Below are 27699 nucleotides of genomic sequence, written 5' to 3' on the forward strand. Positions count from 1 at the left end.
AAAGGAACACGGCTTAAGTTTTGGTTACTAAACATTTATGTATCACAAGTAGGTAATCTTATTACGAAATCGAATGAGGGAATAATCAAAGTTAAACATTAATTTTAACGAAAATCTGATATCGGAAAATATATCGGTTTTACCTCGCATAATCTAAATAACAGTCTCAACAACCTCTGTAGAAAGAAAACATATCACCACCCCAGGTCACAAGCAAGCAAACATCAAGCATATAACATCAATTCCGGAATAGTGCCAATTTGAGTAGGTTAGTGGGTTTAGGCGCTGAAGAAATTGGTTTTGTTTCTTGTTTGAAATTTAAAACAATAAATATATCAGCAAATCAGCTACGACCTTTCAAAACATATATATTTTCAACTTAAAACTCCACTGCGCCAGAAACTTCAAGCTGCTTAACTTAATGACAAGCAGTCAAGAACAGAATTAATTGCTCAAGGCAGGAGCGATCTTCTGCAAATAAAGTACATAATCTAAAGGGATTTGAAATTCATATCACACACACACACACACACACACACACACACACACACACACACACATATATATATATATATATATATATATATATATATATATATATATATAAGCTCGAAAAATATTTAAATTGAGGAATAAATGGCAATTCCTCTTTTGAACAGTAACTTTCCAGAAACATTCCCATGTATGTAATCACTGTGAATCATGCTATTATAGGCTTTTGTAAACAATATTTTTTTCTTTGCAGTCATTGTTTGGTATTGGTCCCAATAATAAACCACAAATTTGCATATGCCGTTTGGCTAAGTTTTCATATGTATGGAAAATCTTAACTTTTACCAGGAAATGATTTTATGGGATCAATTCTAAATAAATGCGTAATTTTGCTGAGAGAGGTTTGAGATTGATCAAAAGTTTTGATATGACATTCAGGGGATCGATCCCAGGTTGGCTTATAAAGAGGTATTTGGGATCAATCCCACTCTTGCCTTAAGGTGATGTTTGGCACTGATCCAATGTCTGCCATTGAGAAAATTTGGTGGATTGATCCCAAGAATTATTAGTAAACCTGGTAAAAATATTAGTATTGATTCACTATTTGTCTGGAAAAAATATTTTGGGGATTCATCTCATGTTTTCTTGATAGATAATTGTTGGGAACAATCTCAAGTTTTCCAGGTAAAGTGTTTTTTGATTGACCCCAACCTTAAGTGGAAAGAGATTTGTTTAGATCGATTAAAAGTCTGACTGCTAAGATATTTTGACATCAATCCAAAGTTTGCCTGACAAAAGATATTTTGTGATTGGTAAAATAATGTTTGGATTGATTACATATGTGCTTTGTTAGAAACTGTTGAATCGTTCATATCTTGTGATCTTTCTCCTTACCTTGATAAAGTTTTCCTTGTTTCAAGGGTGGTGAAAAGGACTATCGGAATCCTTCAAAAAGTGTACGTAACAAAAAAGTACGTGGTTATGTCAGTCGTTCAAAATAAACCCGAGTTCAGTCAAACGACTGTCTGTGTACGGAATTATAATTGCCTAGCTTTCTAAGTAGGCAAGTATGAAAGAAACCCAAGAATACCAGGGTAAAAAAAGTAGGCGTATAGGCATATAGTAATATTATATCAATGTTAATTCTATTAATCAAGTTGTGTGTCATGAGATACAAATTCGAACAGCTTTACCACAAACTCTTAATGTTTGTGTTGCCGATCCCTAAATACACAAAACATTACCGTTTCTCTATAAAACTTTAATTCATAGTTCAGGAATACAAAAAGAAATAATACATTATATAATACGACAGCAAAAAATCCAAATATTAATGACTTGCTAACAAAATTCTATTAAATTTTGTTCACATTTTTATTTAAACAGCATTTATGAGTAACCTATGGTATTCCAGTGACCCCATACAGTAAAGTTATCGGGGGATGAAGTAACTATATCTAATAAGAATGGGCTTCTATATTTAGAAATTTCTTTTCTGATTATGCCACTAGACTATTATCTAATATTTTGTTTCCTTTAAAATGTGGTCCATTGTTCTCTATAATAATTTGAGACAATTTCAAACAAAAGACTTGGGGAAAAAAAATACTCTGATATTGTTTAAAGTCACTGGCGATCCTACACGACTTCCAATATTCCCATACAGAGAGTATAATTTGGAACAATGACATTTATGTTTGATCATGTGTTAATTATTTGTGTAGTGGCTGTTTTAGACACTTTCTGATACGTAGATTGGTCTGGAAGTCCTTGTTTAGAGGAAGCAAAGTTGCCTACTTATATCCGTCTTAACATCAGTGATTGCATCAATGCAAGATGATATTTGACTGTGCTAAAACAAATGCTAATGACGCAGAGGTTATTGTAATCGGTATTAGTACAAATATCATGTTGCAGCTTCTGTCGCGGAGAGCGAATTCTAACTTGAATTCTGTATTGAAGACATATATATATATATATATATATATATATATATATATATATATATATATATATATATATATATATATATATATATATTTATATATATATATATTTGAATTTGTGTCAAAAGAAGAGGATCAGTATACGAAATAAGTGGATTGCTTTTCAGGAACATAACATACGTACTTCTCTTCCAGCTGAAAAGAGGAAAGTGCTATAATTCGCCAAAAATGGCCTATCCGTTTGAGCGTTCAGTAGAACATTTTTTCGTACGGTCCACTCGAAAACTAAGGACTGCACCTGCGTGCGTCTTGTGTAAATGATTTCAAGGAAGCTTTTCGTTCACCTCCAACAGGAATAATAATAAATGCTCACCATCGTTTGATGTCTCCGGTGGATGATAATACTTAAGGGTCAAACGGGCAAAGGACATGTCATTTTTTAACTTTTACAGTTGAATATACAACTTGCTAATAACATATTGTTTTGGGGAAATTCAATATTTATTTCATTCTATAGAAATAACATTTGAACGTGAACATACATCACCTTTGAGTCATTTATTCTATTCTGAACATATATCCTGATTTAGGTCGTACATTACTGTGATTGTAGTCGGTCTGAATTCCCCGATACCGCTGATTCAAAGACACAAGCCTCCAGAAAACAGGAGAAATATAAAATTAAGCAACAAAACTACTGTATTCTCATGCAACAAAGACAAACAAACAAACAACAACAACAATAAGAAATACAATAAAAGTTACAAACAAATGCACCCCCAATCAAAAAACGAATGTTATCCCAGAATAAAGTAGAAACACTTAAATGAAATGGTGATAATGTTTAAGTATTAAACTTCATCTCAATAATAGACCGCTCCGGTGGCCCAGTGGTTAGAATGTTCGCATCGGATGAGGTTGGTCGCGTGTTCGAACCCCGGCCGAGTCATGCCCAAGACTTATAAAAACGGTACAAACAGCTGTCTCGCTAGGCGCTCAGCATTAAGAGGTTAGTGTTAAGACTGGTGTCAGGATACTGTGATTGGGTGGGACATGTCGCTATACGTCTGCGGCATGATGTCCCAGTGCTAGACATCACTATAAACTGTCACACTGCATACATCGTAGCGATATGACAGAAAAATTGTTAAAGCTACGTTAAAAATCCAAAACACACACAGGCACATCTTGCTAGTAGTAAATATTGTCATGGACAAATTCCTACATGAGCAAACAAAACCATTTTCACTCATTTCATCCATATGTTAATATGATGATTCTTATGCTTAGAAAACTAAAAATATGTCGATGACAAAACATATCTCTGGTTATTCAGCTTCTTTTAGGCTGACAAGATTCAAACGTTATAGGAATAAAGTCTCCTCGAATTGTGTTGTACTTAACTGTCTGACAACAATGTTATCTTTGTTTCATGATCTACACACCTATGCAAACTTTCATATCTTCCTAGTGTATCAAATACACAAAAGACCCTAAACCAAAGACCTAAAAGAATGCCACAATACAGTCTAACATATGTATGTTACTTAACACTTAAACATGAGAAACATATGCATGCGCATGCATTTTCGGCCCTGGGCCGAGGGTTGCCGAGTGGTCTATAGCGCTCGACTTAACCGATCACTTCGATATAACCTCTGTCAGCGTGGGTTCGAGATGCGGGCTCAGCCAGTGTGTGTATATAAGAAGACTTGCCAATAGCTTCCCGTTTGTACGTGGTTCTTAACGGGTTTCCCAGGGTTCCTCCACCAATTATACTGGCCATCCTGTATAGCCTATCTTGCGCTGAGAAATGACGATAAACCCCAAACAACACTATTTTCGACTTGTGATGTAACCAGTTTATTCTCTTTTTAAAGTTTCCAGTAGCACGTCAACATGTTCTATCTTTATGAATTACTAATTCAAAAATATTGTTTTCCTTTTCAAAGTCAATAATAGTGTTACATTACGGTTCTATAAACGAGCCTTTAATTTAGATCAGCAGCAAAACCTAGTGAATATATTTTACTTGGTGGTAATGACTAGTGAAAATAAGTTCAATAAATATTTAGATACTTCCTTACTGAGAATATTGGAAACAATTTAATGAGTCTCTCCAATAAACTTGGGATTGATTCGAAAAATTTATTTTTAAAAAATCTTGGGATCAATCCAAAATACGTATAAACAAACTTGGATCGATACCAAAAGTCTAGTACCTGGAAAACTTGGAATTAGTCCCAAGAACACGTTCAATGCAGCTTGATAGCAATCACAAAATACATGTTTATAAGCAAACTTGGGGACAGTAACAAAAATGTCTTAACAAAAATAGCTTCGATGGGAAAATTTGGATCAATACCAAAAATAATTTAAATAGTGGGATCGATCCCATATTCCTCGTAGTAAGAAAACGTGGGATCATTCGCAAACGTTTCTTAGAAGGCAAATTTGTAATATATTCAGAACAGCCGCTTTCCGATTTTATTTGGAATTGATCCCATAATATTTTCATGGTAAAAGTTGGAATTTGTCCTTTAAATATGAACACTTACTATAACTGCATCTGTAAATGTGTTGTTTGTTACTGGGACAATCACCTAGACATGAGTTCAAATAGCCAATATAGTTATCAAATTCTCAAAAAATAGTGTCAAAATTTGATTAAATACACTCTAAGTTCTCTCAAAAGTGACCGATTAATAGAGATATGTTTGATGTATGATCCTCACTTTTTTATGTTGTTTTGGTTATTGTTATCTATGAGATGATCGGATCACTATATTATTGCCCGGATCGAGTAAACAATAAAATATAATATGAAAGTAATTGACGGAATAACATATCTGAGCTGGGAGATACAATGGAACAACACTTATGTAAAATATAACAATTTAATAATTTACCTATCAAACAAATTTCGTCATAGATTCGATTAACTGATCGAACTCAAATTGCTGGCATGTCAGCATAACCTGGTTACTTACGGTCTTTTCCAAATCACTGTTGTTGATAGGTCAGAGTTTTTGCAGTTTTATTCCTTCAATCTCCCTTTCCCGCCAGCCTCTTGGGTCAATAACCGTAACCTGCATGTTAATTGCTGTTTTCCACTGTGCTGTACAAGAGTGAAGCTATATTTGCCTTGTACTTTTTTGAGACTAGTTGATACTATGCAGCTGAATCTCTCTCTTTTCGTATTGGGGATACTTCCCGACACGCGTCCCTGGGACAGTTTAACTAGAAGTACTTGTTATTTTCAAGAGCTGAATTATGGCTCCCCTCAGACACTTAGTCTGGCTAATTTCGCGAGAGAGATTACTTAAAATCATGAATTCCGTCTGAACACACCCCTTCTCTCTCTCGTTTAGCATAACCAATCAGGATTAACTTTCTCTAACCGCCAAAACTCTTAACACTCTCATCGAAATTGCAATAATTACCTCTAGACCGCATTTACAATAAACTATTCTAAAAAGCATAATTGTATGACACCTTTTTCAAATGACCCAAGAATTCCCAAAAGTTTGGCACTGGCTTGTCTTAGCTTTGTCGTTTCTCGTTACCTGACCATACCGTAACATAACTGTCTCGTAGTTATCGAAGGGACACTACTTAAAATTCAGCTTTGCTTCCAAACAAGAGAGTTTAACCATCACAAAGCTGCCAAGTTATTGCGAGTCTAACCCATACGTTAATCTTAATGGTTACGTGTCATGCTGACCACAATATATATATATATATATATATATATATATATATATATATATATATATATATATATATATATATATATATATATATATATATATATATATATACAAACACCAGATTTCAAACCGTTTGGGACCTTGGGATCAAATAGTTTATAGTTATGTCTTATGTAGATACTATTATGATAGAGTCTTCTCTATATACATTTTTTATGTGCATATATCTTGTAATTGAATAGTGCTTTAAGCATCATGATGTTGCTAACAATGAAACTTGTATCTAATATTGTTTGGTAAATAGTGTTTATATTTTCATTTTCTGACAGTTTATATTATATGCTGACATCATCGTGCTTAGAAATATGCTGACATCATGCTGCTTGTCAGTATACAAACATCATTCTGCATAATAATATGCTGACATCATTCTGAACAGAAATATGCTGATATCATTCTGCATAGGAATATGCTGACATCATGCCGCATGCATTATGATGACATCCTTTACTTTAATAATAATAATAATAATAATAATAATAATGATAATAATAATAATAAAAATAATAATAACATTATTATTTTAGTATAGAGCCTACATATAATAATAATAATAATAATAATAATAATAATAATAATAATAATAATAATTATTATTATTATTATTATTATTATTATTATATGTAGGCTCTAGCGCTATGATGTACAATGCTCCGTCGTTGTTCCTTTAATTATTATTATTATTATTATTATTACAAGTAGGCTCTAACGCTATGATGTACACAGGCTCCGTCGTTGTTCCTTTAATTATTATTATTATTATTATTATTATTATTATTATTATTATTATTAGTGTTATTAGTGTTATATTATTATTATTATTATGATTATTATTATTATTATTATGATGATTATTATTATTATTATTATTATTATTATATGTAGGTTCTAGCGCTATGAGGTACACAGGCTCCGTCGTTGTTCCTTTAATTATTATTATTATTATTATTATTATTATTAATTATTTGTATGCTCTAGCGCTATGTTGTATGCAGGCTCCGTCGTTGTTTCTTTTATTATTATTATTATTATTATTATTATTATTACATATATACAAATTTGCTTTTGACGGAGAGAAATGCTTAGAGTGAAACACTATAACACCAGAGAAGATTTGAAATGACTGATCACACTGCTTTCAGCGATTTTCAAACAAAAATCTCAGATCTCTTAAATGCTAGCCGAGAGCTTAACCACATAAATTATCCGAACCCAACCCGCCTCCTCCCCTCAGGTACCGTCGACATGTATAACACGTCACAAAAAGTTTGGGAACTATTGCAAGAATGTGTCAAAAATTATATTCATTTTTTTTTATTTGCGCCCGTTTTGAAGAACTATATGCCAGTCGCCTGTAATATGTTTATTTGATGCACTGGGTGGAAGACTACGAGAATACGTTTGGCATGCAAATTGTTTCATGAAGAAACAAAAATCAGATTGTAGTTTTGAATTATAATAATAACGTTTTTTGTTTTGTCATTTATCTACCGTGTCTTGTTTCTTGTAATGAATGGCAACATTTACATCGTAAATCTCCTCTTTATATTAATGAGAATTGTGGTCGTCTGCGGTCCCAAATGCGTTTAAACTAAAGTCGCAAAATATCAATGGCACATTAACAAAATCTCTCTCTCTCTCTCTCTCTCTCTCTCTCTCTCTCTCTCTCCCAGGAGTGAGTTGAAAGTACTGCTAGCGGGTCTCATTTCATTTCATTTTTATATATTCTAGGTCATGATCTTCGAAGTTTGCGGGCTTAGTGAATGTGGTGCACCGGTTATTGCGCGTAAACATAAACAACAATGAAGTCTGTAATCTCGATTGCGGTACACTAGTTATTAAAGGTCAAAATGAACACCAATAAAGTCATTAACCTCCAACAGCAGAAAACTATTATTTCGATCAAACTAAATTTTAATATAAACACTCAAAGGGGAGAGCAGATATATAGTACAGTATACTTCGTGACCTGGGCAAACAATTAGTGTCGAAGCAATTAGTAGTCCTATATATATATAGGCGTAGAAAGAGTAACGGCTCAAAACAACGGACTACGGAGATTTTAACGGTATAGATGTCTCGTATAGTCTTGCACATACGTTTTTAGAGGACGCCAGAGTCCTCTTTGTTATATTTAGTTTTTCATGTACTCTAATTTCGGGAGGATTCTTCTTTTATTTCTTGAAGTAAAGAGTACTTTCCTCTTGGACTGTCTTTCTCAACTTCATTCATATACAGACCAATGAAGTTTTTGTTAATATTATAACTGATAGCATTATTCAGGTCTTGGATAGAGTGTACTATTGCAAATCAACTAGTCAAGAAACGGAGTTATTTAGCCATGAAATGGCCCAAGATAAACTAAACGTATCATTAAGTTTTATAGCACATGTTTGGAAAGTGAAAGAAGGCAAATGACTGAGAGGTCAAGTCACGAGTTTCACTATAGGTTTGATATGTTACTTTATGTAATTGCAGTAGTCAGCAGTTTTGGTAGCTTTATGTGCCACTTGTGTATGGCTTGATAATTACTTTCATTATTTCTATTCCGTTCTATTACTGTCCTAACACTTTATGGCAGTACATATATATAACAATCTCCTTAAAATGTTGAGTGTATGGTCATGACAGTTTAGGTGTACATTAACCTTTATCGTTTATGTTAATACACTTAAACATTAAATTTAGGTTGTAGTGACCTATTCTTATTGCTAATGTTGCTGTGTTAAGTTAATGGATTATGTACAAGCGAAACATTCGAGACAAAGAATTCAAGATAATAGTTACAGATAATTTACGCGTAAAACAATTCAACGTTAGCTTGAATGCTTCTGAAACAAAACCAATTTTACTACCTAAAAATACACTCTTATGTATTCACATGATGCAGATAATTTAGATAATTCTGGATACAATTTAGATGTCAATTTACATAAATGCATACAATTTAGATAAAGTCAATTTACATAAATACTTTGGACTGGTATATCGGTGTAATGCTAGATTGGAGAATCAGATAAGTGAATTATTTCTAAAGGCTACAAAGAAGAGCATCAATCTTAAATTACTAAAGTATATTTTAGACAATAACTCTCTCATTAGAATATATAATACATGTATATGACATATTCCTCATCATCATCTTTATTTCCTTCCATGGAAAATTACATGATATAAGAATAAATCATCTGAATACAATCAATAAATATTTAAAAAAAAAAATTCTATATTAGAATACAAATTCTTACACAATATCAATCAACAAAGTGTTCGTCAACTCATAAGTTGCAAGTTTCAGTACCTTATTTACAGAAGACAGCTGCACACTGCATGACAAAGTATGCTGCATACAGGACGAATAGCTTGGAGTTTTCTTTGTCGATTACTCCTGATGGTAACCTTTTACCTAAAAGATATTGTAGTTGCAGTTCATCTTCTGCATTAAATAACGTAATGTGCAGGCTCAGGGGAAATTTATCAGTAAGGAAATCCCAGAAAGAATTTCGAAAGTTCGACATATAAGGACAACTAACACAACAATGAAGTATCAAGTCTGTATAAACATTCCCACATCTAATACACATATCAAGCTGTGTTTCTGGAACAGCAGCCCATAGTTTAGCTACATATGTAAATACCTTAGTGTGTTGTCTGGTTTTAGCCGACTGCCACACTGGTCGTAAGTATTCGTGTATTGAAGAGAATCTATCAAAATCTGCTTGAATAGACATACGAACTCTCCAGAGGCTATTTTCAAGACCAACAATTTTTGACCTTACAATTTCTTTCCAATTATGTTTATCTGGAATTTCAGAATGATGTAAATAATCAGTTAGATACCCGAGCAAGTCAAACTTCTTTGAGGTATAATATAAATTTGAAATTAACCCGCAGGTTGACATGCATCCGCTCAGAATGAAGTGAAATAACGCAACGTTAAACACACGTTTAGTATGTACATTGTTAGGCATCAAACACAATCTGTGTAAAAACATCAATTTTCTTCTATCATTTTCGGACTGTGCTGATGTCCATCCTAGCATTCCCAGGGCAATGTCTGATCTTGTATGCATTGGAAAACCTTGTAAATGTTTGGCAAAATACCTTAGAGTTTTATCCAATAAAGCGAGGTCACTTTTTGAAATGTTACACCATAATTCACTTCCATAAAACACTGAAGGGAAAATTACCTTTTTAATTACATTTGCAGCAACCAAAGGATTTAAACCATTCGGTTTAATGCCAATACCAAACAGACCGTGAAAAGATTTTTTCCCTTTCTTGCATGCATCGAGTATTGCGTCATGCGACGTCAGCTTTGAGTTAATCCGGTGACCCAGGTGTGTATTTCCGAATCGGTAACCGGCAAACATGACGGGCCAAGATACCATTTCATATTGATATAATTCTTGTATTGGGGTCCGAAAATGATAATGTATGACTTTGTAACACTAAGCTCGAATCGCCACTTATTACTGTAGTCGTATGCTATATCTAACAGCTTTTGTAGATTGCTAGGATATATAGCCAAAAGTGAAATATCATCAGCTAGGGTTGGATTTCCAACAGCTAAGGATCCAGTCTTTGCTCCAAATCCACTATTTTCTAACTGTAGCAGCAAGTCATTTATAAATATTGTGTACATCAAGGTTGACAAAACACCCCCTTGTCTCACTCCTTGGCCAATTGAGAACCAATCTGAAAAATGCCCATTTACAAGAACTTTACTCTGTAAATTTGTATACATGTTAAAAAATATCAAAAGGGATTTACCCGTAATTCCCAACGTGAATAATTTAAAAAGCAGTCCTTCGTGCCACACGGTATCAAATGCCTTTTTTGTATCAAGAAAAGCAGCAAAAACCCGTGAACCCATGTTTACATTATATTGTACTGATTGCAACAGCACAAAACTCGCTGTTGTGCAGCCTAAACCTTTTTGGTAACCATGTTGTTTTTGAACTGGGTATACTAGAATTAGTATCTTTGAGCCAAGTTACCAAACGTTCATGAATAATTTTCTCAAAGGTTTTGTAGATAACAGGCAGTAAAGTAACAGGCCTGTAACTTTCGAGGGAGTTCTTTGATTTTCTGCTACCTTTGTACAGTGGTATTACTAACCCTTTATTGCAATCTACAGGTATGTAAGATTGATCAATCATCCGAGTAAATAAAATTGTCATACACTTGATGAGGTAGTCGCTGCCATAGATCAAATGTTCGTTGCAAATTTGATCATGGCCCGATGCTTTTGATTTCTTTAGACCTTTAATGATTTCTCTTACTTCGTTTAAACTGATACTGGTCTGTAAGGCCTCGATATGGCTTACTTCGTCCTGTAGACCCCGATTTAATTCTCTCTCTATACATTCATAAAAGTTTCCGTCAAAACTATGGTTTAAATTCGGCGTGTGAATGTCCTCATAGTGTCTAGCAAAGCCATTTGCGATGGAATCATCATCACGGACACAAACTCCATCAGTTGATAGTGCCTGACAAAAATTTATATTGTTCCCTCTCTTAATGTTGATCATTTTCCAAAAGTGTCTTACATCGGATTCATGTGCTTTTTCAATTTCTTCATACACCTCTCCCATATATTTTTCCACAGCCAGTTTTTGAACGTTTCTAAAGTCTCTCTTCTTATCTTTATATTCTCTGTAAGAAATAAATTGACTACCCCTCGGTCTTCCCTCATTTATCCAAGTATACCTAGCTTGTCTTTGAAGTTTATGTGCTTCTTTGAGTTCATTTGACCAGTATGGCTTGGCATGATAATTGAATTTAGACTTTGGAAGCGCGATGTCGCTTGACTGCTGTATTGCATTAACAATGTGCAGGTAAAAGCTATCAACATTGTCCGAAATAGTATCTATATCTGAAGTTTTCAGGCGAAGGTCCAGCTCAGATTGATAGTTTTTCAAGATATCAGCGTTTAATTTATTCCAGGCTATGTTGTTTCTCTTCATAAACTGTCTGAAGTCTCTCCCACAGGTCACTGTACGAAGGGAAGTAAGGATAGGGAGGTGGTCAGATATCACGTGCTCTTCGTGATCTGAAACAATGTGCACACTTCGTAATCTACCTATGCATTGATCCGACAGTACAAAATGATCAATCATCGTTCTTACTGGGGTGAACGTATAACGGGAACCAGTGCATATTGTTAAATGTCCAGCACTCACTAGATTATTATATCGCAAGAACTCATGAAATACTCTATCTTTGTAATCTCTGAAAGTGTCTGGTTCAGCTACTGCATTGAAATCACCAGTAAAATACACGTCTCCCAGCTGTGAGTACTGATCATAGAGATTTTGAATCAACTCAATTTGCGCTTTGTAACAATCTATGCCATATAATAGGGTCGGCATATATACACAAAAAATATATACATTTTGCATATCGGGAAATTTGAATTCTATGCCAACGACTCTGTCACTATTAACTTCATCTATAAAGTTAGCATATCTCATGAGAGAAGTTTTGCAGAAGATGGCAACTCCTCCTTTACCACATTTTATTAACGTGCTATTAGAGGAAATATCCTCTGCCTTAGCAGTGCATTTATAATCAGAACGAATAGTATCGCAAAATGGAAGTATGTGCTGTAATAGTTTATGTTCAGTTACGCAAGCTACGTCAACATTATATTTTTCCAGCATTGCACTAAAGCTAAGAGCAGAGGACATAATTCCTCTAACATTCCAGGTCAGTATATTAAGATTCATATCAACTTGCAATATAGGCATATTAATACTTATGCATCGTGAAAGCAGGACTAAAATGACAAAGATGACAATATGACATATTCCTGATTATGCTGATATGAGTTAGGAGTAATTGCACGAGGGCTGACAATGACTGAGCAGACAATGCTAAAATTTAAGCAGAAATAAATTAGTACATGACTCGCGAGGCACACCTTTGCTTGTCTGGTATACCTAACTTGGTTGGGAATCACTGGCTGGAGTCATTGTATCAAGGCTGAAAGTGAAATATTAGAAGGCTGAAAGTGAAATATTAGAAAGTGTTCAAATAAAAGCAGTGAACATTATTACAGGACTTGGTCCAGGTACATATATGATTGTGTAGAATAACAAACTGGTAGGGAATCACTGGCAAAAGACACAATGAGAAACTGGTGTTTATTTATAAATATCTAAACAATAAATTGCCTGAATAATAATAGAATGCAATAGCTGGTTTTAATACTCTTAGTAATCGTTACAATACTCTTAGTAATCATTAAAATACTGCTAGTAATCATTATAATGCTCTTAATAATCATTAAAACACTGCTAGTAATCATTATAATTCTCTTAATAATCATTAAAACACTGCTAGTAACCATTACAATGCTCTTAATAATCATTAAAACACTGCTAGTAATCATTATAATGCTCTTAATAATCATTAAAACACTGCTAGTAATCATTACAATGCTCTTAGTGATCATTATAATACATTTATTAATCAATATAATCCTCTTAGTAATCCCTATAATACACATAGTAATCACGATACTCTTAATAATTCATGTACAACTCTTAATAATCATTACAGTACCCTTATTAACCCCTAAAATACTCGTTGTAACCCTTATAGTCCTCTTAATCATTATGATACTCCTAGTAATCTCTATAATACTCTTATTAATCAGTATAATGCTCCTAGCAATCATTATATTGCTCTTAGTAATTCATGCACAGCTCTTAGCGATCATTATGATTCTCTAAATAATCATTATTATTCATTTAGTAATCATTATAATCATCTTAGTAATCCCTATAATACTCATAGCAATCATAATACTCTTAGCAATTCATGTACACGTCTTAATAATTATTAAAATGTTCTTAATAATCACGATATAACTTTTGCAATTATTATAGTACTCTTATTCATTAGTATAAAATTCTTAGTAATCGCTACAATACTTTAATTAATCATTACAGGACTCTTAGCAATCCCCAAAATACTCTTAGTAACCCCTATATTAGTCTTAATCATTATAATACTCATATTAATCTCTATATTACTCTTACTAATCATTATAATGATCCTGGTAGTCCCTATAATGATCTTAACAGTCATTATAATGCTCTTAGTAATCATTATAACACTCCTAGTTATCCCTATAATGCTCTTAGTAGTCACTATAATTCTCTTAGTAATCGTAATAATACATTTAGTAATCATTACAATACTCTTAGTAATTCCTAACATACTCTAAGTAACCCATATCCTACTCTTAATAATTATAATACTCATTTAAATCTCTATAATTCCCTGACTAATCATTATAATGTTCATAGTAATCCCTATAATGCTCTTAGTAATCATTATAATGCTCTTAGTAACCATTATAATGCTCTTGCGTAATCAATATGATACTCCTAGTTACCTCTATAATACGAGGTGCAGTTACCTGAAATATTTTATGCTAAGGGCTCAGTCAGGTAAAGACTCTTTCCCTGTCTACGACTGAGCTATGGGATTATTTCGGAGATAAGGTTCTCAATTTAACTTAAATGAACAGCTTATAGAAATCTCTAAGGAAAGATTTGATTAATCGAAATACAAATGTCCTGTATAAAGTCAGGAATCTTTCAATGGCACTGTTGGTCGCATCTGCTCTAATCCTCATGCGGAACTTTAATCACAGGGGCTGATGTCCCTCGAAATCTTACATATTGTGGACGAATTTTGACTGCAATTGAATGCAAAGCCCATTATATCAGGTTCTAAAGCTTTTTCGGTAGACTATGAATTGCCTTTTCGTTATGTTAGTGCCATTAAGTGAATCGGATTGAAAATGTGAAAATTTTGTCTAGTCTTGTGATATATGATTGATGCTAATTTGCTGATTGGTAGAGGGCGATATATGTAGCATAGATACTTCTATGGGATATGATAGTTTCTACGGATGTGCATTCCTAACATTTGTTTTATCCACGTTATAATATAATAACGCTAACTCTTTGATTCAAGTTGGGTAATCGAACTGCATTTCATTCACTGATAGCTTAAATATCTGCCGATACAAATGATTGTTGTTGTGGGGTTTAACGCCATTCTTCAGCACATGATAGGCTATGCATGGCGGCCAGTATTAATGGTGGAGGAAGAACCCGGAAAAACCATGGGAAGAACCACCGATCCACGAGCGATACAAATGAAATGTCTAATCAAGGAACTGAAATTACAGTACAAAGGGTATTTACTTAACTAACACAAATTTGTTATCATTCATCTAACGTGAATAAAGCAGTACTTATTGCATGATTCATCGTTGGCATGAGTATTTAATTTACTTAACAACAATGCAATATAGATAAAAGAGTCTTATAATTGTTGGCATGACCTTCTAGTTTTGACTATGATAAAAAGAACTATTGTCTTGAGCGGCAATTACTAAATTTTGGTGAATTATCCGACTTTGTTGTTATATAAAGTGACAAACTACTACAAAGCACTTTTTTAAAATTTAAGAAAAACTTCTCTTGTACATTATATTGAGTTTCGATGCATTCTGTAGCATAACCGCATGAAATAAGTTACATGACTCGAATGATTTATTGTCCAACCAGCATTGTGCTCACTTACTAAGCACTACCCGTCCAATCTCTTGTATCTTCTGGTGATCATATCGACTATACGCCAGTGTCTGCCTGAATAAAAGAGTTGCTTAATATCTTAATCTTGATTCATAGACTTTCAAAGCGTTTTTGGTTTATGAAAACAAGTAGAAACCTCTCCTTCTAACCACCAGGAAGGGTGTGTGCCATACTAAATGATTGAGCGACTCCTTTCTATGGAATACAATATAGAAAGACATACAAAAGTATCAAACAAAAATACATCATATAGCCGAAATATTGTCCTTCACCATCTTTTCTTTGGCACAAAGATAGATGATGTTGAATTACATCATTCTCAAAAATGAAATCGAAGAAGATCTGCGATTTTCAAGAATATAAGAACTGGATATTATCTTTTCTTTCTTACTGTTACTTACAACAATGAAACTTCTAGATGTAGAGAACAGAAAGGAAAGATGTTTAGTCTGTATGCAGACAAACAGAAACAGCATCCATTCCGAATCAGAGCATGAAAGATAATTTCCTTGTATTTTCGTTACTGTGGATTCTAGCTGACATATTTGTTTCATAATACAGTAACGGCGAGCATCGTCATCACTGATAAAATATTACCATAAATGTACCGACAAAAACATAGTCTGTTAGTTTTCCCAAACACCTCCTTTTGCGAAAGATGATGTAATATGTTATAAAACTTACGGGGAATTTTGAGAATAATTTATTTATAAACTACAAATACAGTTAACACAGAAATAATGCGTGAAATTTGTCGGTAACACAATGTTTACAAAAGTACACAGGCCAATTTCGTTTTTAATGTAATGTAATGTAAAAACCGGGTTTTCTCCCGAAGCAATTACTGTGGTAGATGAGCATTACAGTTAGTAATATTTCATTATTTCAGTCAAGTCGTTAATAAAGACGTAAAGGATTATGTGCCATTGTTCATGTACCATGACGAGACAGTATAGATTATTGGTCGGACAAGAGTTTGTCCAAAGGAGTGGGACAATTTGGGCAATACAATATGTACAGTTCTAAATCTTTACACTTCTGATCTCTTTTCATTATTTCATTCACCATGACTAGGAAGAGCAGGACCGATTTTAAATACGTTGTTACTTTTTTAATTTGGTGGACCATTGTGCTTAAAATCTGAGACGTCAAGTAGAAATATTGATGCCGATGATTTTGATTGCACATCCATTATCTTCTCCACACACACGCGCGCGCGCGCACACACACACACACACACACACACGCACACACACACACGAGCGTCCGCACATGGTTTTAAATTTATCAAATAAATTTCAGAATGTAAATTTTAGTGAGATTTAAATTAGAATTACACGGGTGCAGGTGATGCTTCAGCGAGCATATACAGGGCTTAGAAAGACAATGTTAGTAGTTAAGACGGTGCAAATGCCGGAATACTTGTTTTGTATTTCCAACTTTGCACAATTATTCCTTCTTCCTTTAAAAATTGATTTCCAAATTTAAATTTGAATGCTCAAGAAACTCCTACCTTCTTAACTACATAAATGACAAACAGTCCTAAGTAAGTGATCGAAACAAACGTTGCCTTCTCAGAATTTGTAGAAAGAATGACAGAATTAAAGACAGATCAAACATTTCGTCTTTTTAATAGTGAGCTGTTTGTATACTCGTAAGCATAAAAGCATTATAATACTGTCTTATGTTAGTTTGCTCTTTACGATGTTCTCGTGTGTTAAATGGCCCGTTTGTTAATTCATAGCTAGGATATAAATATGACTTTTATTTTGTTATTTGTTGGGGGGGGTGTATCATCAATGGTCGACAGAGCTTCTTCATGCTTCTGTAATATTTGCTCCTTTTGAAAACTATAATTTGTACATGCTGTCTTTGTATTTGTGTCCTCTATTCGAGAAAACGTTCAAAGTTAACTAGACTTTGGAAGTCGAGTTATGTTTTCGATGTTTTAACTGACGCTATCAAATTTCAGTACCCGAGTTTTACAACATAAATATATAAATCCTACGGCATGTTTTATTTCCTATTTTGAAATGATTGCTAAAATATACCCCTTTAAAAATCAGGAAGGCGATGAGCATATGTTGTCAACAAAACAATAATTATCATCACTTACTGATAAAGCCATTTTGATGTTAGACATATCGCGATGAACAGGCCTGCTCAGATTCATTTCCTTTAACTTTTCTTTATGACCAAAGTAACAACCTTTGTATTTAATGTAAGGTTCTATTGTGTCACGTTTTTAAAATTCCTTTGCCTACTTTCTTCTCTTCATCATCAGTCATAAATATATATAGTTTAGCTCTTGGTCCACAAAACTCTCTAAGTGGCTTGACGTTTGGTTCTTCACTGAAATCTTCAGGGAATTGATTTCTTGTTTATTCTTATAGTATTTTTAAAACATTGTCCTTCGAGTAATCGCTTGTGTCAAAGAATTTAATGTTCTCTTTCATTTCGCTTTAAGCGTTTTCAGTTGTACATGAATGCGCAAGAAATATGCGTCTGTTACACGGAGTTAAAACGTGTTGTCGTGTTCTCATTTTTTAAAACTTGGTGTTAAATTCATCAGTTAGCCTCATCCATAGCTCATTCAAGCCGTTATAATTGGATCTGACTAACTTGATTTTTTTCATGCAACCGAAAACCAAATCTTCATCGTTAGTTGGTCTCTTGGCAAGTAAGAGATTTTTCTGCCACTTTCAAAATTTCCTTTTAAACGTAGTCCTTTTCATCACATGTGCAACGCACATTATTACTTATCAGTTTGGAGAAGACCTTCTTTGAATGTTTAGTTGCTATTTGTCTTAAAGTCGTATTCAGTTCAACATAGGATTTTACTCACATTCAGTGTTCAAAGTGACAACTCTGTGACCTGTTTTATTTGTAGTCTTAATTTAACGCGCGACATTATATTTACGAAGTGAAATACGTATTTATCTTTCATTATCATTCAGTTCATATTAGCGGTTTGTTTAATATAATTGTCTGTACTTTTGATGGTGATGTCTATTTGTGTGGCTATGAGCTTCCTTTGAAAGACTTTAGTTCTAACATAGTGATGTCTACCTTCCTCCTGACAAAAGTTATTTCCTCGTCAACTTTCTTTTCTTTGTCATTTTTAATAACTTTGACTGGTCTAATGTATATGTAGGTTACTGTTTTGCCCACATAAACGTTTCATTATTCTCAATGAAAAATACGAAGAAAAAGAACAACAACAAAATAAAAAACCCACAAGCGCTTTGGATCAGAAGGTTTCGCAGATATTTTTGTAAAGTTCATTCAGATTGACGTTGAGAAAGTTGATACCGATAAAATTGAATCCTTGTCATCCGTTATAAGACAAGGCATCATGATTTTGCATACACAAAGAATTTAAAACATGGTAATACCTGAAGAACAAACTTTGTGTGTGTGTGTGTGTGCATGCGTGCATGCGTGCGTGCGTGCGTGTGTAAACATTTAATGCAAACTAAGTGTTAAACACAGTAACATTTTCGATCACAGAGTAATGAAATTGAGTCCCGCTCTAGTCATCGCCATTGAGCAAAGGAAATAAACTCAATAGCGTCAGTTGATACAACTGTAAATAGATACAACTTCGACTGAAAGGTTAAGGTTTATGTGCGATTCTTAATAATTTTGTATTCTCATTTCTAATTCAACTACAATAGCAACATTAAAAATAAATTAAGAACATTATTTTATCTTTCCTCTTTCGAGGATCTATTTGTTCTTCGTTTCTATCCGGATGTTCCTCCTACAAACCTTTCCAGGTCGGGTTGTATCAGAGTCTGTATAAGTATCCACAAGAGACGAGGTTGTTCAGAAAGCAGGTGTGATCAACTTGTCTTTCCTGCGAAATACTTCTCAATATTTTTGGAAATAAACTGCCTGAGGTTTATTTCCAGCTGCAACATTGCTTGTTTCTTTCTGTAGACCAGAAATAGGTTCTGCTTAGCGCAGGCATTTATATAGAATCAATGTAAAATGTTTGCCATAGTTAACGATCGGTTCCATAACAGGAATTTTACCAATTTTTAATTCAGTAGTTTATTCTTATAAAGCATTTACATACTCAAAGAGTACATACAACTAACATTTTAAGAAGCAGCTGGTATTGCAGCATTTTCCTTCCTCGAAATAGTTATGAATGTGGTTGCCCTGCGCCGCTCGATATAAATCTGACGTAAATCTCCATGGCCATGCAGTATCCCGATCGGTTTCCAGCGTGGTTTACGATCATTCAACGGACAGGTTTGAGCGTGTTTTGACGTAATATGCAAAGCACCCTAAAAGCAAAGCATTCATCGCATTCAATTTACAACATCATGTTTTAGGATGATATAATTTAAAACAAAATAGCGATCATTGCCGTGTGAGAAATTAAAATGCTTTTAATAACTTTAATATTTTGCTCACCAAAATTAATAGGTAGTTGTCAGCGTATATATAAAGTTCTAAGTCTTTTCGAAATTTTGATATGAAATGAATATTCATACAAGATTCTGTGTGCCTGCTATTATTCGATCATCCCCAGCAGGTTAATGACTCATATATCTGTACATAGTCCAAATTGGATGTCGACAAAAGTACGGATTGTTTACTCATCGGCCTGTTTGTACCATTATCTGAAAATAATCGGAGGTATAAATGCTAGATAAAGGGCAATGTCCGCTTCTTGATATTAGTTTCGAAACCTTCATGCAAATTTAAACAATAATAAAAAGTCAACATTAGGACATTATATAATTATACTTATTATTATTATTATTATTATTATTTTACAAGCCTTACAGAAAATCTGCAATGAACATTTAATGCAAACTAAGTGGTAAACACAGTAGCCGTTTCGTTCACAGAGTAAAGAGATTGAGTCCCCCTCTAGTCATCGCCATTGAGTAAAGCAAATAAACTCATTAGAGTCAGTTGACACATCTGTAAATAGATGCAACATCTACTGAAAGGTTATAGTTTATGTGCGATTCTTGATTATTATTATCTCATTTATGTATTTTGTGTGACTTCCAATAAGCACATCAGAAACTAACCATTGCAATTAATTTAAACTGATATGAGCACCTAGATTGCAATATTGTGAGTACAAATAGATAAACGCAATTAATCAACTGCCATATACATACATATATTCATACATACATACATACATACATACATACATACATACATACATACATACATGCATACATATGTATCCATGTATGTATGCCTGTCTGTCTTTATGTATGTATGTATGTATGTATGTATGTATGTATGTTCAATTAAATGGCTGTCAAATTTGCTCAGAATATTCCTGTCTACTGATCACAGAGCATATGTAAGGAAATTAAATTAATGAAAATTGTAATATTTCATAGTATATGCTATAGAGATGTATATAAAAGAGTCAGAGTGAATAAGGGTATTCAACGTATTCCCTACAGTGAACGTAACAATGCAATACATTTCTAATATTCTTTTTGTATATTTAAGGTAATGAATGGGCATACGACGGAGAGAAAGGTAAGCTGTACTCGACTGCGTCCTAAATTTCTCTTTATTGCACGATTTATATAAGAGATATTTTTTCATTAGGTAACAGAGAGACACGTTATTTGGGATAACTGATCATATTAAACTAGCTTCATCAGTGATTTTTATGAGGCATAATTACGTATTTTTGCCACATCGTGTGGGTGAAATGGTATTTCACATTTTAAAATCAAATTATATTTCAAATTTTTCACTCAGTCATGCGAGAAAATGATTACGAAACTATGTTGAGGTTAATATAAATTTTATGAAACGGTAATGATCTTAATTTACTTGTTCATTAAAAATGTATAAAACCTGGTGTATTGTTAATCAAGTGTTCGTTTACATTTTTATAACAAGCAGGGCTAGTTATTCGTTCATTGGAAAGTTTATTCGTGTCTTATTTGTGATGAAGACGCGTTTACGTTACTCTGTCAGTAAGACTCGGGTGGGTTAATCTGATATTAAGACTCGTGTGAGTTAATCTGTCATTAAGACCCGTGTAGTTTAATATGTCATTAAGATGAGTTTATTGATCGATATTTTGGTATCGATAACCAGTTTTAATAAAAGCACTGCATGCTAAGATAACAAGGGACAAACCATCATAATCGACATACAAAAATAGCATGCCAGTATTGGAATTATTTCATTCAATCGTATACATGCATGCTTTAAACTATTTCAAGATTTTTTTTCCCCCTATAACTTTCTTTTTATGTCTATTATATAGCAAAACATTCAGAATTATGTAAAACTATCATGAGCTTGTAGCCTGTAAAGCAATACCGTGTCGTACAGAATTATTTACTAGTTACCGTAATAAATATTCTCATGCATGTATGTATAAATGTCATTTGATTGTAAATTACTTCCCTGTTGTTGCTTAAACATATCGCACTTGTATATGGTGAATATGGATAGCATAACACGGTTTAAACATGGTCTAGGAACGAAATGTCAACGTGATATTATGGCAGCACTGCAGTATTTAGAAAATGTATTCCAAATGCTATTTTCCCATCAATAACTCGTGTGCGTGTTTTAAGTTATTCTTGGAGAGAAGACAAGACTGAGACTGAAAATAAACCATTGTACCTTATCATTAGGCAAATATCTGAACTATAAATACATCCGACTTTATTTTTATTATTCAGAAAATATAGGTGCCCTATTTAAATTGTATTTTCTATAATTAAGCCTATTTAAATTTTCATTTTACTTCTTCTTTTTCTTATATTTGCTCAAATGTATGAACTGATGTGTTATATATATATATATATATATATATATATATATATATATATATATATATATATATATATATATATATATATGCTGGCATTTTAATGCAAATAAACCCACCCCACCCCACAAATTAAAGATGGTAGCTGAACATTCGACATCGTTGAACCGACCCTTTCATCACAGATGCCCATTAGCGGCTCGGCCCTTGAGGCCTCAAAAATTTGTCATCAGGTCGCATTGTACTGCTCCGTGCTCTACATGATATTGTGTCGAAGATTGGGGTTGGTTGCCGGGGTAGGTGGATGTTTTTTTCTTCTTCTTTTTTTATTTTGTTATTTTATGAGAATATTCTTACCATTGAGCACAATATTATTATGAAATGAACAAAATATAATAAATGTTAATATAAATGACAGTTGTTACAAAGCGAAATACTGAGAAAATTGATCCATCAGAACTCTAAACAGTATCAATTGAGGCAACAGCTGGTTTATGTTGAATTAACGTTGAAATCAGTGAATTTGTTTCTGATTTCCAAGACTACTAATACGAAATAAATCAACCGCTCCGGCGGCCTAGTGGTTAGAGCGTCCACATCGGATGCGGTAGGTCGTGGGTTCGATCCCCGGCCGAGTCTTACCAAAGACTTACAAAAATTGTACTAACAGTTGCCTCGCTTGGCGCTCAACATTAAGAAGTTATTGTTAGGACTGGTCGGCCTGGCGTCAAGATAATGTGACTGGGTGGGACATCATGTTACATGTCGGCGGCATAATGCCCCAGTGCTATCATCACTATAAGCTGCTACACTGCAGACAACGTAGCGATGTGAGTGAAAAATTGTTAAAGCTAAGTTAAAAATCCAAATCACAGACACACACACACACACACACACACAAACACACGAAATTTAATTTTGCAACCTGTTTGGTTTTCATTGCTTTAGGATCTATTTTACATATGACATTTGCTATGATCCAAGTTCAACTGTTTTATTTAATTTTACGATGCAACAAGTATTGGGATTTTAAAAAAAAAGATAATCACATTAAACCCGATTTCATTATTGAAAGTTTTTATCACAGAACCATAGAAAATAAAATGTGTAGTTCTTCGCCTTGAAGCCATAAGTAAACCATTAGTTTTTCGTTATAGACAATTGATCTGTATATCCGATATAAAATCAACGAATTAAATTTAGAGTAGAGTACACGATGTTCATCAAGATAACCTTTAGCTTTTACTTTTGTCTGTATTTTCAATATATAGGATCTCGTATTTGAGTACTAGTCTGTTTGCCTCGGGTTTTGATAAGTATTTAAACAGATATAGATGAGTCATTCATTTGAGCCTTAGTTTCTTGAGCGTTTAAATTTGGAAATATCAAAATAACTACTGGATGGCAGTCATTAAAAACACAAATACTACTACTACTACTACTACTACTACTACTACTAATAATAATAATAATAATATTATTATTATTATTATTATTATTATTATTATTATTATTATTATTATTATTATTATTATTAATTCGTCATTTCAATTGAATCTATCTAACACTCTTTTCAGTTGCTAGGTGGAGGAATTGTTAAAATATGTCATTAAGAATAATTTTCTTTCTGGACGCCTTTACATGTTTACAAAATTTGCCGGAATAGGAACTTGAAGACTTGTAGTACATACAAGCCATCTGCACATTAAATGTCTTATTGACTTCCAATACCTGAAATAAATTAAACCATTCTTAATTTTAGTTCGTCTTCCTGAAAGCATGAAGGTAATTTATATATGAAGTTATTTAAAATCTGTACACATTTCATGACACATATCTCTTGATGTGTAGTTCTAAGTAAAATCTGTACACATTTCATGACACATATCTCTTGATGTGTGGTTCTAAGTAAAATCTGTACACATTTCATGATACATATCTCTTGATGTGTGGTTCTAAGTAAAATCTGTACACATTTCATGACACATATCTCTTGATGTGTGGTTCTAAGTAAAATCTGTACACATTTCATGACACATATCTCTTGATGTGTGGTTCTAAGTAAAATCTGTACACATTTCATGACACATATCTCTTGATGTGTGGTTCTAAGTAAAATCTGTACACATTTCATTACACATATCTCTTGATGTGTGGTTCTAAGTAAAATCTGTACACATTTCATGATATATATCTCTTGATGTGTGGTTCTAAGTAAAATCTGTACACATTTCATGACACATATCTCTTGATGTGTGGTTCTAAGTAAAATCTGTACACATTTCATGACACATATCTCTTGATGTGTAGTTCCAAGACCATCCTTATTAATCAAAATTATTGCATTCACATACAGATGATGATAATGTATATTATATAGTTTCACTGTCCTTTGTATTAAGACTATCTAACAAGTAAGTTACTTTTCTATCTATCTATCTTTCTATCTATCTATCTATGTATTTATCTATCTATCTATCTATCTATCTATCTATCTATCTATCTATCTACCGATTTGGATTCTTATCTACCTGTAAGCCAACTCATCCAACAATCTAGATATGAATCATCCTATCTAGCTAGCTAATTATCTACCAACCTGGCTAGCTATGTGCTTATTTGGCTACTTATCTATTAATCTGGTTCCTTTATCTCCAGATCTAGCTACTTCTCTGCGTATCTGTTTGAATAATGTTATAAAGAGATAGATTTTTTCTATCTGGCCATACTTCATGACTTTGATCCTTTTTATTGACCCTGTCAATAATCTTTGCGTATATATATATATATATATATATATATATATATATATATATATATATATATATATATATATATATATAGATAGATATATATAGATATATATATATATATATATATATATATATATATATATATATATATATATATATATATATATATATATATATATATATATATATATATATATATATTTATTTATTTTACAGATGACCTTTTGATATCTAATTTACATGATGAGGTTTTGGGCAGATCTCTTGTAATAACTTTGTCTATTGCAACTATATGCTGACTTTGTCAGTTTAACATAAATACCTTTAAGGTGAACATTTCATTTACATTTTAATGTTGAAATCATTAGATGTTCAACAGATTTTGCATACTGACTTTGCCTGGAGCTATTGCACTCAAAACTGTCTAACTTCGTCTTCCATATTGTCTCTGACAATCTTTCTAGCATCTGCATCATACAAATCTATCGTTCAAACGTTACCATGCCGATTCATTCACACATCCTTTATCATGCTTTATGTAACTCATAGGCTTCGACGAGACATTGCCAATGCTGACGGTCTGCAGGTATACACATTCCTTCATCTCTTTTCTATAGTCCTCCAAGTCTCTTTTAGGCAGACCTCTCTTTCATCTCCCATGTGTGATCCAGAGAAAGGCTGTCCTGGGAGATGGATCCAGGGACATTCGACATACATGCTCCTGCCATATCCATTTCCTTTCCTTCACAAATAGGACAAAGTTCTGTCACCTGACGAAGGTCTTCGTTTTGTATCCTGTTTGGCTAGGATATTCCAAGAATCTTCCTCTGACATTTTGTGTCCAATTGCAAATTACCACATCTAATAATGCGTAAATTAAGCATCTGGAGAGAACTTTAATAAACTTATTTTTTTTATTGTATTCAGGACCAGATAACTGGCATCTTGATTTTCCCCACTGTGGTGGAGTCCGTCAATCACCTATCAGTATAAAGACGAATGAAGCCATCGTAGATTCTGAATGGTTGGTTCCATTTACACTAAAAGGTTACGACAAAATGCAAAACCTGGTAATGCAGCTCGGAAACAATGGACATACTGGTAATCTTCTCTTTCTCTCTCTCCTCATATATATACACATATATAAAGTATTAATGGGAAACAAAATTGACTATCATATGTATTTAATGATAGTGAAAAGGCTCTTTATCCAACTTATTGCTACAATCTTACTTTGCAACTCTGACCTCCATATATTTACATAAAAGCTAGAAAATATGTGCTAACCTTTCATTAATCCGACACATGTATCTTCTGCGTGATTGTCTCACTGTTACGATACTATGCGAGCTAGGCTATCATGTTTTCAAGAAAAATGTAAACATGGCAGTATATTGTATGCCCATGTTCAGATGATATTCGATAATTTTACACTTACCGGTTTGGATTGCGAGATACTTGAAGCATTTGCACTCTTCTCCAAGGCTTATTGCAACTCCATGCACAAAAATCTGCATTTCAATTTGTGTCGGGAATATTTCTTTATTCAACAAATGTGCAATTGAAGGAATTTAATGCAACAGACGTTGTTGGAGAAACGAGAGTGACATGTATATAAAAAACCATATTCTGAATGAGAACTGGGGAACATCGATCAAAATGATAGGAAATATGGTGTAAATAGTGTAAGTGGCGTTGTGATGCAATAATTGAATTGCTGAGTAAGAAGGTAGAAGAATTCAATTCAAAGAACGAGAAAATATTTATATCGATGACAATGATATCAGGTAGCTAAAGAATATTCATGCAATAACATAACGTATGGCAGATGTGTGATTACAACAGTGCAAAGAACGGAATGAATATAAAAATGCAAAGAGTCGGATTTATGCTGACAAAGAACTACTTAATTAATTCAATTAATTATCAGTCAGCATAGAAGAAGGGGTGGTAAGAGATATTTGACATAACTGTCAAGTTTTTCATTGAAACATCTTCATACTTGAAAAATATTGATGAACAGTAATTATCCAATTTTACTTCAATTACAGTTCAGGTTGATCTTATGGTTAGGGGTGAGCCCGTTTCCATCACTGGAGGAGGTCTAACAAATGTTTATATAGCCCAACAGTTCCATTTTCATTGGGGAAAAGAAGATAAGCGTGGATCCGAGCATGACATAGATGGAACATATTTCCCTATGGAGGTAAACATGCAATAAATCAATGTAAAACTTTTATTAATGTTTCTAAAACAATAAAAATCCGTGAAAGTCCCTACATACATACATACATACATACATACATACATACATAAATCCGACTCTTTGCATTT

General features: G+C 33.3%; 1 protein-coding gene across 2 annotated transcripts in view; it reads left to right on the top strand.

Moving 5' to 3' along the window:
- The window catches only part of LOC149775921 (carbonic anhydrase-like), a 47004-nt gene that overhangs the window by 3690 nt on the left and 15615 nt on the right, over positions 1–27699 (top strand). For both annotated transcript variants that reach the window (XM_089943385.1, XM_089943387.1), the window contains 3 exons: positions 21325–21354; positions 26293–26466; positions 27417–27571. In XM_089943385.1, the coding sequence (XP_089799511.1) occupies positions 21325–21354; positions 26293–26466; positions 27417–27571 (359 nt within the window). The remainder of the gene's footprint in view (positions 1–21324; positions 21355–26292; positions 26467–27416; positions 27572–27699) is intronic.

Source organism: Sinohyriopsis cumingii, chromosome 19 (genome assembly GCF_028554795.1).
Source record: "Sinohyriopsis cumingii isolate HCF-2022 chromosome 19, ASM2855479v2, whole genome shotgun sequence".
In the NCBI taxonomy this organism is placed as follows: Eukaryota; Metazoa; Mollusca; class Bivalvia; order Unionida; family Unionidae; genus Sinohyriopsis; species Sinohyriopsis cumingii.